Raw genomic sequence first — 17,091 nt, forward strand, 5'->3', positions numbered from 1 at the left:
GTTCGAGCCCTGGGTATGGAGAAAATCCTGTTGGGAGCGCTACCTCCTAATGGACCCTGCAGAACGTGATCCGGATTTAATCGAAGCTCTAATGTGGGTTCCGAACACCGGGTGGGAACAAAAAAAATATATGTATCTATGAACTCATACATAGATTACATAATATGCACTATTTTATTTTGATAAATATAGTAGTATTAGTACATCAAAACTTACTTTACCTTTTTAAATCATTCAAATATGTATCTAGCCCAATGTCAAGATGTCAAGTTATCCTAGCAGCCCAAATTGCATTGTCCAGCCCAGACACCTGAAACATTTCTTTATTTTGTATATCAAAATAAGAAAAGAAACTATTATTAGTGTCAGTAAAGCTGCATTTATACACGTGGAGATGTACTATTGGCTAAAACATGTTGTAGTCCTCTCTTATTGGTCGCTTTTGGCATGAACACGTCTTAGCAGTGAAGTCAGTCGTTTTGTTCAATATTCAAACGTCCGCCCCGTTCCGCGGTTCAATATTCTTTAAGCTTTTGCCGTAAAATGAACACAAATTCATATTCATAAATTCTGCGCAAATTCTAGATTGTTCTAGTAGATCCAGTTAACGAAAACCCGAAGCTATCGATTCAATCACTCTGGTTGTGAGAAATAATTTTTGATTCCTTAGATCTGTGTGCCTAACGAGTTATGGCGCATAGAAGATCAAAGTTGCTCATCTTGTTGTGTTGTTTATCGTACACTTTGTCAATTGCCATTGCTGCGTGAGTTTTGAATACGAGTTCCTCTCCTTTTTCTCCGTTGTGTTTTGTGTTTTTTTTCTTTTCGTGACAATGTTTGTTTGATGTGCAGGAAGAGTTACTATGATATTTTGCAAATTCCAAAAGGTGCTTCGGATGAACAGATCAAACGAGCTTATAGGAAGCTTGCGTTGAAGTATCACCCTGATAAGAATCAGGGAAATGAAGAGGCTAATAAGAAATTTGCTGAAATCAGTAATGGTATGTTTTGTTTAGTTTTATATGATTAATTATCTAATGTATATGCTTACCAGTATAGGATGCTGAATGGATCTAGATTATCTGCAACTAGTTTGGTGCTTAGATTGATAATTGTTTGATTGACTCTCATATTTTGGGATATTTTCAGCTTATGAAGTGATTTCGGACAGTGAAAAGAGGAATATATATGATCGCTATGGGGAAGAGGGTCTTAAACAACATGCTGCTAGCGGGGGCAGAGGTGGTGGAATGAACATGCAAGACGTATTTAGCCAGTATGTTGAGTTCCTATAGTTTCACTTAATCCTCAATAGTATTATTTTGTGACATTGTTTTTGTTTGCTCACCTAGGAATTATAGTTATTCAATGGTTGCATATTCTTTTTGGAATGAAACGGACCCGAAAAAATAGACCCCTATAACTATATCTGATTGATAGAGTGGTTAGGTGCATCTTATTGCAATGTCTAGTGTTCAGCATTTTGTTAATCTTAATTTTGCAACTTCTAGCCGTGTTCTTTACTCTTTTTGTGTAAAGCCACTGGATTGAAGTAGGATTAAGGTAGGACCTTTCAACTTAATGACTTTCAACAACTGATCTTGAACTAGTTATGGCAAAGGTCAATCAGTAGGCACATGGACTGCTTATATAATTCTGATTACAAGCATAAGCTTAAGCTGTCTCTGGTTGCCCTCTACAGTTTAATCATCTACAGATTTATAGTTGGTTCTCATTGTCATCTACAGATTTATAGGTGCTATTGAATTTATCTCCCTTACATTAGCTATCAAAAGACTTTGTCCATTGTATGTTGATATTTGATATCTAATGATTGACCATTTTTCCTGCAATATGGTGCCGGTGGTTTGTTTGTTTTACTTTTGGATTCTTATAGTACTCCAACCGATGTTTAGATGCATTAACATTTCTTGTATGTTAGCAACTAGGTTGTATGAGTAATCTTTCAATTCATTCAAATCAATATTGTTAGTATCAGTGTTTTAAAAGGCGGGGGAGTGAGGCGGGACGTTTTACTTGGCATAGGGGGAGGCGTAAGCCTCGAGACATGGGGCGTAAGCCCCATGAATCTTTAAATTTTTAAGTTACAATATAGTATAATAATATAATAACACAATTATAAAAATACATCAATAGTTTGAAATAATTACAAACATGATTAAGGAAACTCATAGAAAATAAAACTTCTAACATGATTTAACATGATTATACAAGTGTAAATAATCTAATATCTTGACTTTCTAATAATAAAAGAATCATTATTTCTAAAAATATATTATTATCATACTATACAATTTACCCTCCTAAAAGAAAATAATCGATAAAACTTATTATGATAAAAACATCACCCCATCATGAATGAAAATAAAATTAATTTCAAATAGCTAAATAAAATATGATAATTTTGAGACTTGACAAAAACATGAAGGCCAATGATACGTGAAAAAGTAAAATTTCGCTATGTATTTTTAAAAGAAATGTTACGTAATATATAATCACCCTCACAGAATAGTAAAGATGCGATACTACAACTTGTTATTTGAGTTACTCCTAACCCTCTTATTTCTGTAGATTAAAAAACTATTAAGTATCATTCATTTATTCAAGAATTATGAGGGTCAACAATGTTAACTAAATAATTCTACTCATAATTTGTGTAAGATCTGTTAGGCGAGCGTTGGGCGTTAAGCATGCTTAGGGTGTAAGTCTTACAAAACTAATCCCCACACTTGAGTCTCGGGGCGTTTGCTAGAGTCTCTCCCCGGAGGGAGTCCCAACAGATAGTTTTAAAACACTGCTTGGTAGTGTGACTCTTATTTATAGTGATAATTATATGTCTCACGATCATGCCTTTTTTAATCTTTTTTTGTTGAATGCTTACCAGCTACTCCCTAAGATACATTCTAGATACTCCAAAAGATTCTAAAATAAAATATTTAGATGGCCTCAGGTAACCAGCTCCTTCACCAATTATGATGGCAAAAAGCTCCATCACCAATTGTGGTGGGTTTTAAGTAAACAATTTTGCCCAGATACTTCTCCTATGTTAAATGTTTCTAAGTTGTATTGTTGTGGTACTAAGTTACACTCCATTCATATATGTCAGACATGTTCCCGTTAATCTTTGCTAAGTTATTGTAAACATTGGTTTCCCACATATATTTTGAGTATAATCTTCAAAAGACATTTTAAGAAATAACTCTTATATTCATCTATTTCTACTGGGTGATGACACTCCCTGCCTTCTCTTTTCATCTTATTGGTTTTGTTGCTTTTTCTTGGAACTTGTGAGAGAAGTACACATTGCACACACATGTACCATGATTTTCAAATTATCTTTTCTCCAAAGGAACAATTCTCCTTAGTTTGTCTGGTTTCTCAGCCTCTCTACCACCACGAGGTAGAGGTAAGGTCTGCCTACACTCTACCCTCCTCTCCTCAGACCCCACTTTGTGGGATTCCACTGGGTATGTTGTTGTAGTTTGTGTGGTTTCTCTTGAAGTTGTCAATTTATTAATTTATGATGATAAAATGTGTAGCATGTGCTATCTTACTCACTGACAAAATGAATAACTTCTGAAGGTTTTTCGGCGGGGGCTCAATGGAGGAGGAGGAAGAGAAGATTGTGAAAGGTGATGATGTCATTGTTGATTTGGATGCTACATTGGAAGACTTATACATGGGGGGCTCCTTGAAGGTGAAATCATGTTAACTAATCTGCTCATCTCTTCTAAATACTCTTTGTCAAGTTGACATCATCGCCCCTTTACCTCACGCAGGGGTACCATTATCTAGATTGTTGAAAAAGTAAGATACATGTGTGGAGGTTATATGAAGCTATCATATGCTTTCACATGTCTTCTTTTTCCATCAAACAACTCACAAGTGACTTAAAGTAGAGATATAGGTAGTTGAAAATTATCTGCCATTTCCTTTTCAAAAAAATAAAAAAAAATATCTCCCATTTGACATTGAGATACGTCTCACGTAATAGGTAACCAGTCCTTTCAGGCTCAACCTTTATACGTCGGGTTGTGATTTCACATAACTAGTATAGGATTATAGTTTTTATTCACTGCTATATTTGTCTTAGAAGCACGCTCTGGTAGTAGTTACAGCTAGAAGGTATGTCTTAGAGGCAGGCTCACAGATACATCTCACACAGTAATTTTGGCTAAGAAGTTATGAGAGGTCAAGTCCTTTTAGCCACAATCTTTACACTTAGAATTGTGATTTCCCAGAAATAGTATAGGATTATAGTTTTTATTCACTGCTATATTTTTCTTAGAGACCAGTTCTGGTACCTAGATTGTGCGGTTCTTCAGATTTTAGAAGTATGTTAAATGCTAACGCTATCAATGGAGGCAGGCCGATGCAATTGAATCCCCTTCATCAAAATATTATATTGCATAAATAGAGCAAAGACAAATGTTTTTGTTTTTGTATAAATTGTAATCACCTTAACTTAGGAGAAGATTCTACCTTAGTGGCAAAAGGGGGTTCAAAAAATAGTTTAGGTCATAATATTATATCCTAGAGTGAAGCATTCTTGCATTACTTGAATCACCATATTTGAATTCCCGGGCTACACTAAGCCTAAATTTTTGTTTTCTGGTGATACCAATTTTCATAATTCTTCTACATTTTTGTACTAATCAAGAAAATTTTCTTTTATGTTTGGTGAAAAATATAGGTTTGGAGGGAGAAAAACGTTTTAAAGCCGGCCCCTGGTAAGAGGAAGTGCAATTGCCGAAATGAGGTTTATCATCGACAAATTGGTCCAGGAATGTATCAGCAGATGACTGAACAGGTATATGTTCTTTCGAAAGTTCTAGATGTCAATTTTGAGCAATTTGGTGCAGTGTCTGGATTACCTTAAACTCTGGAATTTTTCTGTTTAGGTCTGTGACAAATGCCCCAACGTGAAGTTTGAAAGGGAGGGGTACCATATTACTGTGGATATTGAGAAAGGAATGCAAGATGGTCAGGTGAGATTTCTTCTACATTCTTGACTTGCATGCTTGATGCTGTTTGTTAAGCTATTACACTCTTTATTTGTTTGCGCTGATCCCTTTCTGACGTAGATACTGAAATAATCCCGTATTTATGCATTTTGATATATTTACTTCCTTGCACCCTTTTTGTTGCTAGTACCCTCAGACTAAGTTGCATGGACTCTTCACTTTCAACGCCGCACCCGTGTCGGATTCCCCAAAAATACACTTCTTTTGGAGAACCCTACACGCACCCGTTGACATTTTTGAAGAGTCCGAGCTAAATAGCCCTCAGGAGCTTCATTTGACTAGCAAAATAATTTTCTGTTCAATGTCCTTCTGGCCACTTAGATCTGCCTGCCTAAACCGTGAAAGCCATGTACTTTTTACTCTTCCAAATAGTAACCTTTGCTAGATACCGATAAGAGGTGCACCTAAGTTCACTCAAAAACAATCTGATGGTGGTTCATTTAAAAGCTCCCCAGGCATGTGGGGCACTTTGATATGAATGTGATTTACAGTTTTAGCATTTACAATGTATATCTTGTCTATGACGTGCTCTAAAGAAGGTTAATTCCCTGTAGTTTTATTTCTTTTTTTCTGAAATAAAGGAAACATTTCAGAATTTCCTTAGATCTATCCAACTTTTCTTGTTTAAAACTGTGAGCAAAGTCATGTCATGTTTAATCTTCTAATTGATTTCTCCTTTTTAGATGGACTAATATATTTGTGTGAATAATAGACATAAAGTTGAGTGGCAATATTTTTTCCCCTAGAAATTCTTTTTCTTCATGCCATGTCTTGCTAAATTTGATGTCTGAACAACTGGAACCTGCCTTTTATTGTGTTGTGTGTTTCTCAATAAGTTTTGGAATATGCTGGAGCCCTGCAATAATTTATGGAGCATCATTTTTACAGGAAGTGGTCTTTTATGAGGATGGTGAGCCTAAGATAGATGGTGAACCTGGAGACCTGAAGGTTAGAATTTTTCCATGCCGAACAAAATGGACTTGTTTCATTATGATGTATGCCTTGACTGTGACTTATATTTGTTCCTTTTAATACCTTGGAACAGTTCCGCATCCGCACAGCTCCTCATGAGCAGTTCACAAGAGAAGTAAACGACCTTCGCACCACTGTTACTATAACTCTGGTAATCTTGACATTGTCTTACTTACAATAGTGTCTTGTTATTAGCCCTTTTATTCATATGGCATAGAATTGAACATTTTAATTTACCAAAAATGAAAGTTGTTAAAAAGAAGAATTAGAATAAGGGATTGATGTTATGCTGTTAAGAGAGATTAATGTCAGGAAGCATGCAGACGAATTCAGCTAAATGACACCTGATATAGTGCTAGTAGAGATAGTTCCCCTTATCCCCTCACCTCTTGTTCTCTGCCCTTGTCTGCCTCATCATTCACTAAGCATGCATATGCTATTCATATAGTAATGGCCAACCAACACATGGTTCTTATAGCAGACAGTATTTACTCTAGGATGCTCGGTTGATGGATCAGCTGTAACCTAGCTTCAGCTACTGTTGCAGTCCTTTGTTACCTCAACAAATAATCCCATCTGAATTCCCACCTCAAACTTCATTCATGAACGAGACCTTTGTTGCATTTTAAGTGGTGTCATTGAGACGCAAACTATTGACTTTACCTTTTATTTGGGTCGAGATCACTATCAGGATAGTCAATCTCTGTTTCACTGTAGCTCCTGGATTTCTCTTTAGAGATTACAGAACCCTTTTTTCGTGAAGTTGATGTGGTTAATCAGTAACAACCAACGGATATGGATAGAAAGCTTAATTATCAATTATGAAACTCCTATGGATCTTAGAAAGCTAACTCCTTTGTTGATATGATGCTTTTACTTCAATTCAGGTGCAAGCTCTGGTTGGTTTCGAGAAGACCATTAAACATCTCGATGATCATCTGGTGGACATTAGTTCAAAGGTATATTTTTCTGTACATATCTGGCAGGCTAACCAACTGCACTTGTATGTTTGGCTGTACAACCGTGTACTGAAATCATTATTTATATTCTTCACTAGGGAATCACTAAACCTAAAGAAGTGAGGAAGTTTAAAGGTGAAGGGATGCCGCTACATTACAGTAACAAGAAGGGTGATTTATACGTTAAATTTGAGGTTCTTTTCCCCACGTCATTGACGGAGGACCAAAAGAAACAGATCAAGGAGGTTCTTGGTTAGGATACAGTATATTATTTGGTCCCAAGTAATGAATTCTGGGCATCTGCTTTGAAGGTGCATTGTGCGTCTGACTTGGTATAATCTTCCAGGCATCTGCGTTCTTATTTTCAAGGCCCTTGTACCAAATTCATGTTTCCTTTTTCTCTATTTTTGGGTGGAGGTGCTCATTTGAATTATAGAGTAGAACCCATTTTACATGTATTGAACAATGATTTATAGAGTAGATGGAAATATGTACATTACAAGGCCCAGTGATTCACATATATTTGGATGACTGAGTAGCGTATTAGCTGCTGCTCTATTTTGAGATGGTTTACGCAAATGACATATAGAGATATTTGTTTCAAAATTGTATTTGCGCGCAAGTGTGATACATTGTATTCGCCGCATTTGTGCACGCATACAATATCAACCTCTATCTAACTGAAAATCGCATGAATACAAGATCAAGTCACACACTTGACAATGCGTTCACTTGCAGAGTTCTAGTTAGGTGAATTCTTTACATTTGTCGCCCAAAATTAAACGCATACAATACACTTGTATTATTATTATCAAAAACCACCTCAACTATCACCAAATCACTTGTATGTCATTGTATATCATTGTATGCATAACACTTGTATTTATGAGATACATTGGATATACAAGATTGTCTGATATCAACATCGTTGACATTTTTTTTTTTTGAATTATTTTAAAAGATTTATCTTTTTAAAATATTATTTTGATGTGATTGCCACATATCATTATCTAATTCATCTATTTGATATAATATTTGCGTGTGAGTTACACACACTATTGTTTTATAAGAGATTGTCATTTTATGTTAACTAGCTATAAATTTAATATTAAAATGTTTAATAAATACAAATCTAAATTCAAATATCTAAATAAATTATACTCACTATTTTAAAGCATCGCAGATGAGTTTGTAGAAAATATTTACTAGAGTTGTATTTATAAGAAAAAAAGTAGTACTCGTGTTGATTTTATTGAGACGTTTTTTACACAAAAATGTATTTTTATTTGTATTGGAGGAAGAGAGGAAGAGAAAAAAGGCACGTAATGTTAATAAGGACAAGAAGAAGCAAGATTGAGTCACGTCATTCCATAATAATTTTGAATAGTTCAATTACAAAATTTGACGTGGCAATCATGCAAGTGTATATCACAAAGTTCTTTTATGAGCTGTTTCAAAGTGGGACCCATATTTATCCATTATCCAATAATGTAGAGAACAAAAATACCATATAGTAACACTTTTATAAAAATATTGTGATAAATTAGGGAGTACTCCTTCGTTCTGTCTCAAGTTTGAGTCTTATTGGATATGATGTATCTGTATCAAAAAGAATTTTCTTTTTTAATATGAAAATTTTCAGCACAAGTTCAAATTTATTGAACCTAATGTGATTATCAAATATCGAGTGGAATAAAAAAAGTTCTAATATAATAGCTATAGAGTAAAATAAAAGTATATCCATTTCATTGTTGGTTTTCTTTATTATTTTAATTTGTCCACCTTTTCCCAACCAGGTAAGACACAGTGGTCACCTGTTTCTATAACTTTGGGTTGACACGTGGCATGAACTATATTATTAAATCCCATAATTATAATCCTCACATTATTAATTATAATTTTGAATAAGTCGTGACGTGAAAGAAATACTTCAATTCTTTTCATTTTAAATCATATTCTTACTACTTTAGATTAAGAACATTATAAACTATAAACTAAATGTTAATATAATGGTCAATCTATTTAATTGTTTTTCAACCTTTTCTGAACATAGTTTATATTTGTTACTTTTTTACTAAAAGATAACGCGCTTTAAATTAAAATTGTCAGGAGTTTGATTGTGAGATTTTATTTATCCTTTTTTTGCAATAAATTTTATAGTAATAAAAAAAATAATTTTGATTAATCTACTTAAGCCATCAAAATGTACATACGTAATTAGTAAAATCATGTCATTTTAACATTTGACGACATTTTGATTGGTTCTCATAATACTAACTTAACATGCCACATTACTTGTGCAGGTTACATGATTTTATTAGTTCTTGCCTCGACTTGGCGGGTCACATTATTTTACGTGTGACAAAAATCTTTAGATTAAAATTTCATTTTGAACTTAGGATTGTAGGCCCATTATTTTTAGCCTGAACAAATAAATTAACCCAATTGAGACTGAATCTATAGTTAAATTCATTATTTATTATACTTAAATCATTAATTCAACTATATTATTCAATAATACTTATTTAAATCTAATATAATCCGCATTTCCTGTAAACTAAAGTTGAATAAATTTTAGTTGTCCATATTCTTATAAAATGAAAAAAATACTCCAATATATTTTTGGTTTCCCACCCAAAAAAATATTGGAGTACCTATAATTAAAAAACTCCAATATTTACTTTTACTTTAAATATACACTTCATAAGATCTTATACTTCCTCCATTTCATATTAGTTGATCATTATATTAAAATAGTTGTTATATACTCCTTATGTTTCTATTTATATGTCATCCTTATTAAAAATAAATATTTTTTTACTATTTGTCATCTCACAAAATCAATGCATAAATGACAGTATTCTTCTTATTTTACCCTTTAAAAGTTATTAGTCCTAAAAGTATACATTTACTCAACATAGAAAAACTAAGTAATTACTTCCTCCGTTCATTTTTACTTGTTATTGTTTGATTTGATACCCACTAAGAAAACAATTATGTTACCAGACTATCCTTATTAAATGATGTTTAGCATTAGGTCTTGAAAAGTGATTTGGAGAATAAGTATTTAATGATGAGGATAAAACATGATTTTTTTTTTTTGTTTTTCCTTGATATATCAAAAGTGACAAATAAAAATGAAAATGTATATTAAGAATAAGTGACAAGTAAATGTGAATAAAGGGAGTAATTCATGTTCATTGGTCAAATTAGTTGATCAAAGTAAATTAATTCATGTTCATTTATTAAAAAATCAACTTCAAGAGAACACTAAATAAGAGTACAATGATAAACTTATCTAGTTTCAGGTGTGAAGCCTAAAACGATGACAACTAAATAGAAACATAGGGAAGTATTAGTTATTTACCTTACTAAATCAAGAAAACATTAATTATAATTTTCCTACACTACCTTGCAAATTTTTTTTTAATATGTTCACATTTATTTGTAAAATTCTCAAGAATTTTTTAAGAGGTGAATAAATAAAATTATTTTCTTATATATAATTTCTTAATTACCATATAAAATGAAAAGTAATCACCAAATATGAGACGTTATGATTTCTTAAAACCATGTAATATAAAAATAATCATTAACTATGACATGTTATAATTCCATAAGTATCCTGTACAATAAAAAGTGATCATCGAATATGAAACAAAGGGAGTAGTATAATTAAGGGAAAAGGGTCAAAAATACCCCTCAACTTTAGTTTATTAGTTGACTATGCCTTTACCGTTAAAATGAAGTTATTTTTGCCCCTGCCGTTACTAATTTCATCATTTATGCCCCTATGTTGACGAAAATCCCCAAATTGACTTAAATTAACCCATTTCCCATTTTAAACCCATGCCCGACCCGTCTAAAAACCTAACCCAATAAACATTTTATCCGTTTTCCTTACCCATCTAAAAACCTCTCAAGGACATCAACCTGCTCAGGTGTATACCGGACATACTTTCGGTTATCCAACACCGACTTACCATTCGGAAGCCATTTTTCTTAAATCTTACAAACTGAAATGCCCCTTTATGATAGAAAACAAACAAGCTCCAGTACTCTGCTTCTTCTACCCTTTTGTCTTCACAACAATTCAGCTTTTTTTAAGCATTATTCTTCTTGGGAGCTCTGAACAAAATGAGAATGTCTTGAAGTGACCTTTTTTTTTTGGAAATACTAAAAGAGAAAACCAATTTACCAAACTGAAACGGCACTAGACAACTTGTATCTTTCGATAAAAATACACACTTTCCTTACTTATCTTTCACCATTACCAAAAAAAAAACAGAAGAATCCAAGTATTCCTCAAGAACCCAAAACAACATCTTTAACAGCATGCCATACATTTCCTTTGAATCTTGAAACAAGATAAAAAGTGTGAAAAACACTAAAAGATCCAAGCTTTAAACTTCAGAAGATAAAAACAAAATAAACCCAGAAACAGATCTTCTTCGTGTACCTAAAAATTGGAGCATCTTTAAGTGTTTCAACAAAAAGTAAACCAACCCCATGAAACCCCTACAAAATTTTCAAAGACTACAGAGGAAGATCTTGTAGGCATGATGAGATATTATCAGAAGACAGGTCTTGGACTGGTTAACAACGAATGAAATTGGTTAAATGGGTTAAAAGTTTATTGGGGGATTTGAGATCTCTTGAAAGAATGGGTAAGGAAAACGGGTAAAATTATTGGGTTAGGTTTTTAGACGGGTCGGGCATGAGTTTAAAATGGAAAATGGGTTAATTTAAGTCAATTTGGAAATTTCCGTCAACATAGGGGCATAAATGATGAAATTAGTAACGACAAGGGCAAAAATAACTTCATTTACGATAAGGGCATAGTCAACTAATAAACCAAAATTGAGGGGTATTTTTGACCCTTTTCCCTATAATTAAAGGAAACAAAAAAGGTAGCAAGAAGTGAGTTAAAAGCAGGAATGACGAAAAAGCGCAGCTTGGAAAAAAAAAAAACAAAGAAGAAAATCTTGCCACATAGATACGGCGTCGTTACAATGGAGTAATCTATTGAACTTTCCTGGAAAAAAGCCGATTTTTTTGGAGAAAAATATCGTTTTTTTCTTTACGTGAACAAAACCTGAAGAGTTTGTTCACCTATTTATTTGCAAAAACTCACAAACCCAACACCTTTAAATTCTCTCAATTCTTGATTCTTTATACAAAAAATTCAAAAATTGTTGCTTTACTTCAACAACCCATTTTCATTCTTGAACTCATAACTTTACATATTTGATTCAATAACCCAAAAAAGAAAGGAGAATTTGTAAATAACTTTGTAGGATTTGAAAAGGGGTTTTACAAATGGATGGTCTTTGTTTGACAGGAGGAGGGATACAGGGTATGGCGGGGCCTATTGCCGTTGCCGGTGGTGCCGGAGGTTTAGATGTACGATCGACCCAGTTTAGTACATCGGCGGTTGGACGTTCTTCGGCGTCGATGTCGGTTGAAAAGACATCTTCTTTTAGGAATAAATCATGGGGTTTTTCGTTTAGGTACCCACTTAGATCTTTTTGGTCTGGAGGTAAAGGAAGGTATGATGCTATAGCGGTAGACGACGCTGTTTTGATGGAGGAGAAGGAGGAGAAGAATGAGGACAAAAATGAGAATTGGGTATTGAAGATTTTGCATATTAGGTCTTTGCAGAAGGAGAAGGAGGTAGGGGAGAAGGGTGGGGGTGATGAAGATCTGGTGGAGAAGGTGGAGGGAGAAGGTGGTGATGACATTGAAGATGATAGTGAAGGGCATAACAAGTATGATGATGGGGATGAAGAAGAATGTGATGTGTGTTCTGTAGATGATGATGAAAAATTCAAATTTGATAGAAATTCTTTTTCAAAGTTGCTTAGGAGGGTGACATTGGTTGAAGCTAGATTGTATGCTCAGATGTCTTATTTGGGAAGTTTGGCTTATGGAATACCCCAAATTAAGGTAAACATTTTAGTGGTGTATGCTGATTGCACATTATTTAATCTCGTGATTGGATTAATAATAGGAATAATGAATATGTAGATCTGACTTAATCACTTGCTTCTGTTGCCTGTGAAATGGATATAACAAGAATTAGTGTTTAATTTAAGTATTTCTGAGGTTACAAAGGTCTCGAAAGACATGATCTTTGGTTTTAGAGGTGTTTTTATGCATGATTAACTTTTGATATGGGTTTAGGGAATCAAAGTTTTATCCCTTTTTGCAAGTTCTCCCAGACCATGAATCACACAATCTAGCTAACTAGGAAAGGACAACCATGTTTTCAAGTTGGTATTGTGTTTTCATATTGCTTATACAAGCTTTAACATTGTTCTATGATTGTTGTGAGTTTTTGTCATGTTCACATTTCGATTTGTAGTAGGATATGGCAACTTGATCTTGTGTATATTCCTGTTTGTCTTGGATGCATTGTCAGCTGGCAGCCATGTCATAGGATTTCATGTTTCGCCTTTTGTTCTGCAGCCAGAAAATTTATTGAGGAATCATGGATTGCGTCTTGTTACGTCTTCATGTGAGAAAAGAGAACAGGCGTTAAAAGCTGAGAAAGAGAAGGCAGCAGCTGAAGATCAGGAGAAAAAAGAGAATGAAAACGCTCAAACTCAGGGAGAAGAAAGAAGCACTACAACTTCAGTAGAAGGGAATGAAGAGACCAGCGGGAACAGGATAAGTGCATCCACAGCTTACCATATAGCTGCCTCTGCCGCGTCTTATTTGCACTCTCATACAATGAGCATTCTTCCTTTTAAATCCTCCAAGACTATGCCAAATGAAGATTCCTCTGAAACAACTGTCGGATGTGATGACAATATAGATGCAATGAACAGGGAAGTTGCTTCTTTTATGGCAACCAGTGACTCAGTGACATCAGTAGTTGCTGCAAAGGAGGAAGTAAAGCAGGCTGTTGCAGACGACCTAAATTCAAATCATTCTTCACCCTGTGAATGGTTCGTTTGTGATGATGATCAGAGCTTGACAAGATTCTTTGTAATTCAGGTATGTGTGGTGGCCAAATTTATCTTCACCCCTGTTCCCCCTTTCTCTCTTTTCCTTTCCCTCTTCTAGCTTAGTAACAGGGTAGGGTGTTGTCGTTGTTGTCATTAATGTCGTGGTTATAGTAATCCATGATTCTGATGTATTTATCTGATAAAGAATGGTTTTGGGATAATACATACTTGAGATAGATTGAATTGTGGGTTTGTTCGCCATCACTGTTGCATGTTCTTGTTGCTGAAATTCATTTTTAATTATTTGCAGGGATCAGAGTCACTAGCATCATGGAAAGCAAATCTACTCTTTGAACCTGTTAAATTTGAGGTATAAAAATAGGCACTTGAAAAAAATTTAAACTATGGTCTATTTTCTAGTCCAACCGTGTTTGTCGCACTACCACAATGTGCACATGTACTTTCCTGATTGCTTCTATATAACTTGAGTCTGCCTAGTTTGTGGCAATGCATTAATGCAGAGCTTTGATTGCATCTTTTTTTAATAGGGTCTGGATGTGATGGTCCACCGGGGTATTTATGAAGCTGCAAAGGGCATGTACGCGCAGATGCTACCAGAAGTACGCTCACATCTTAAATCTCACGGTAGTCATGCCAATTTCCGTTTTACTGGGCACTCTCTTGGTGGAAGTTTATCATTGCTCGTCAATCTCATGCTGTTCATAAGGGGAGAAGTTCCCCCATCTTCCTTGCTTCCTGTTATAACTTTTGGCGCACCATCAATAATGTGTGGAGGAGACCGCCTCCTTCGCCGCCTTGGCTTGCCTCGTAGTCATGTGCAGGCAATCACAATGCACCGAGACATTGTACCCCGAGCCTTCTCTTGCAATTATCCCAATCACGTTGCAGAGTTTCTTAAAGCTATCAACGGAAACTTCCGCAATCATCAATGTCTGAATAACCAGGTAGGAACCTATACTTTTAACAGAGAAGAATGTTAGTACATTTACGTAGAGAATGACTTGTGTGTTCGTCTTTGATGTTGTATGGTTTCTCATGTTTGTTTCTTTTATCAACAGAAGCTATTGTTTGCTCCAATGGGTGAGTTCTTAATTCTGCAGCCAGATGACAAGTTTTCTCCAAACCATGACCTACTACCTTCAGGTTCCGGTCTGTATTTACTGAACTGTCCTCTATCAGATTCAACAGAGGCAGAAAAACAACTTCAAGCCGCTCAGTTTGAGTTTTTAAACTCACCCCATCCACTCGAGATCCTAAGTGATCGCTCTGCCTATGGTTCTGGAGGAACAGTACAAAGAGACCACGACATGAGCTCGTACTTAAAATCAGTTAGAAACGTAATTCGTCATGAGCTGAACAAGATCAGAAAAGCTAAGAGGAAGCAAAGGCGCAGAGTTTGGTGGCCATTGGTTTCACCAAGTGGGGTTAATGCTGGTATTGTTATTAGAAGGTACGTCGAATCAGGTAGTATGGGCCATGGCCAGATCAACTTTGCTGGCATCTTACAAAGTGGGAAAGAGTCGTTGAAACGATTCAGTACACTAGTTGCATCACAGCACATGCACTTGCTTGTGGTGCTTTTGTTTCCTGCGCGATTGCTTATCGTGGGGACTTTCAGCATGTTCAATTTTCGTTGAATCCCCAGAAGCATTACACATTACACAAGTTAAGAAGGGTAGATGATTCTTTATTCATTGACTACTACTGTTCCCTGGTTTTCTCAAAAGGGGACTTCATGGATTGAAATGAAATCCAAATATATCCAGTATTAGCAAATAGATTTACAATTTGGATCCATTTGTTAATTGATAAATTCCATTTATGGAATGCAAAGATGTATACTTTTGTAGTACAATGTTTTATGTAGTAATGATATATAGTCTTTTCTTCAAATATATATTCAACTTTTCATGATAAGAATCATAGTATCATATGCATTTCGAGGGCGAATTCAGAATTTAGAGTCCGTAAAATGATAGGCCGGCCCTGAAGCTCCAAAGTTTTTGGATAAAACGAATGCAGAAAGGCTATTCTTAATTCTGGTGATGTTAAAGTACCAATTGAATATTGTAGTGCAATTAATTAAGTATAACAAAACATCACAATCAGCAGGGAACAAGAATCCTAATTTGTCAAAAAGTATTAATTAAAAAGGAAATGATGTTTAGTCGAAAGGGAGTAATATTATATTAATTACGTAGGTGCAGTAAACATGATATTTTAAATATAAGAAAATATCAGGCCGCAGTGTCTTTTTCCACATCTTAGTCTTGATGTCTAAATCACTAAAAGCAATTATTAAAACAGTTGCCAACAAGTTATACTATCTAACTTTGGCATTTATGCAGTGTTATTAACTGAAAATCAACCATCTGTGTAATTGTACAGATCCCTTATTTGGTAATTTTTTTAATAATGAATTACCAAGAGTAAAGAAATAAAACAAGAAATGAAATTTTAAAGAAATCCAGCTAACAGGTAATTTTCTCTTTAAGATAATCCAGATAACATCAATTACATTTTTTTTACCAAATGTATTCTTGTTCCAATAAATAATTTATAGTATAATTTTCAGAAAGGTCTTACCAATCTTCAGGAAAAGTATGAGGAAAGATAACAAGTAATTTAGTCAAATAATCATATAATGTTCCATTGTTAGTATTTATGTGAAATCATTTTCCATCTTCTTTTTTTAGAGGAAATGAGATCTGCCCTCTTACAAGTTGAACAGAAGAAAATGAGTTTTTTTTGGTGTAAAAAATGAAGATTTCTTATAAAAAGACATAAAATTAAAAAAAATAATCATTTCTTCCGTCCTCCACCTTCTCTTAGGCTAATCTATAACATTTTAAGCCACTTATGCAGCGTACTAGTACACCCAATTATAAAGAAAAGTATTGAAAAAACTTCTAAACTTGACGTGAATTATTAGTTACATCTCTAAATTATTGACAGTCTTAAAAACACTCTTCTACTGACTAACTTAACTTAAATACACCCCTAAATTCTCGCCAAGTTTAAGGGTGTTTTCAACACTTCTCTCGGCTTTTTATTAAGAGTCTCACGCTTCTACAAGAGTAAGAGACCACTTGCTATGTCATGTGATAGATAAGAAGTGTATTTAAGTTTAGTTAGTCAAGTAGA

The 17,091-nt window shown here is 34.4% G+C and overlaps 2 protein-coding genes across 2 annotated transcripts; both read left to right on the forward strand.

Annotated features, from left to right (window-relative positions):
• The first annotated feature begins 474 nt into the window (after positions 1–474).
• On the forward strand, positions 475–7,549 carry LOC125823698 (dnaJ protein ERDJ3B). The gene is made up of 10 exons (XM_049503066.1): positions 475–764; positions 853–1,001; positions 1,150–1,276; positions 3,604–3,718; positions 4,715–4,831; positions 4,923–5,009; positions 5,934–5,993; positions 6,091–6,168; positions 6,905–6,976; positions 7,075–7,549. Exons 1-10 carry the CDS (start codon positions 691–693, stop codon positions 7,231–7,233), a joined length of 1,038 nt encoding a protein of 345 aa, XP_049359023.1. The 5' UTR covers positions 475–690; the 3' UTR covers positions 7,234–7,549.
• A 4,511-nt stretch (positions 7,550–12,060) lies between these two features.
• Positions 12,061–15,806, forward strand: LOC125823623 (phospholipase A1 PLIP2, chloroplastic-like). The gene is made up of 5 exons (XM_049502966.1): positions 12,061–12,922; positions 13,445–13,975; positions 14,237–14,296; positions 14,475–14,891; positions 15,006–15,806. The coding sequence occupies exons 1-5, from the start codon at positions 12,296–12,298 to the stop codon at positions 15,582–15,584; spliced, it is 2,214 nt and encodes a 737-aa protein (XP_049358923.1). The 5' UTR covers positions 12,061–12,295; the 3' UTR covers positions 15,585–15,806.
• Positions 15,807–17,091: the final 1,285 nt, after the last annotated feature.

This window comes from Solanum verrucosum, unplaced genomic scaffold, assembly GCF_900185275.1.
Source record: "Solanum verrucosum unplaced genomic scaffold, falcon-dt-bn FXZP01000093.1, whole genome shotgun sequence".
Taxonomy (NCBI): Eukaryota; Viridiplantae; Streptophyta; class Magnoliopsida; order Solanales; family Solanaceae; genus Solanum; species Solanum verrucosum.

Excerpts from the sequence above, each read along its gene's own strand:
- LOC125823698 (XM_049503066.1), top strand. The coding sequence starts at position 691 with ATGGCGCATAGAAGATCAAAGTTGCTCATCTTGTTGTGTTGTTTATCG. Across the intron at positions 4,832-4,922 it reads ATCAGCAGATGACTGAACAG|GTCTGTGACAAATGCCCCAA; the intron begins GTATATGTTCTT and ends TTTTCTGTTTAG. Across the intron at positions 5,994-6,090 it reads GTGAACCTGGAGACCTGAAG|TTCCGCATCCGCACAGCTCC; the intron begins GTTAGAATTTTT and ends ACCTTGGAACAG.
- LOC125823623 (XM_049502966.1), top strand. The coding sequence starts at position 12,296 with ATGGATGGTCTTTGTTTGACAGGAGGAGGGATACAGGGTATGGCGGGG. Across the intron at positions 14,297-14,474 it reads TTGAACCTGTTAAATTTGAG|GGTCTGGATGTGATGGTCCA; the intron begins GTATAAAAATAG and ends TTTTTTTAATAG. Across the intron at positions 14,892-15,005 it reads ATCAATGTCTGAATAACCAG|AAGCTATTGTTTGCTCCAAT; the intron begins GTAGGAACCTAT and ends TTTTATCAACAG.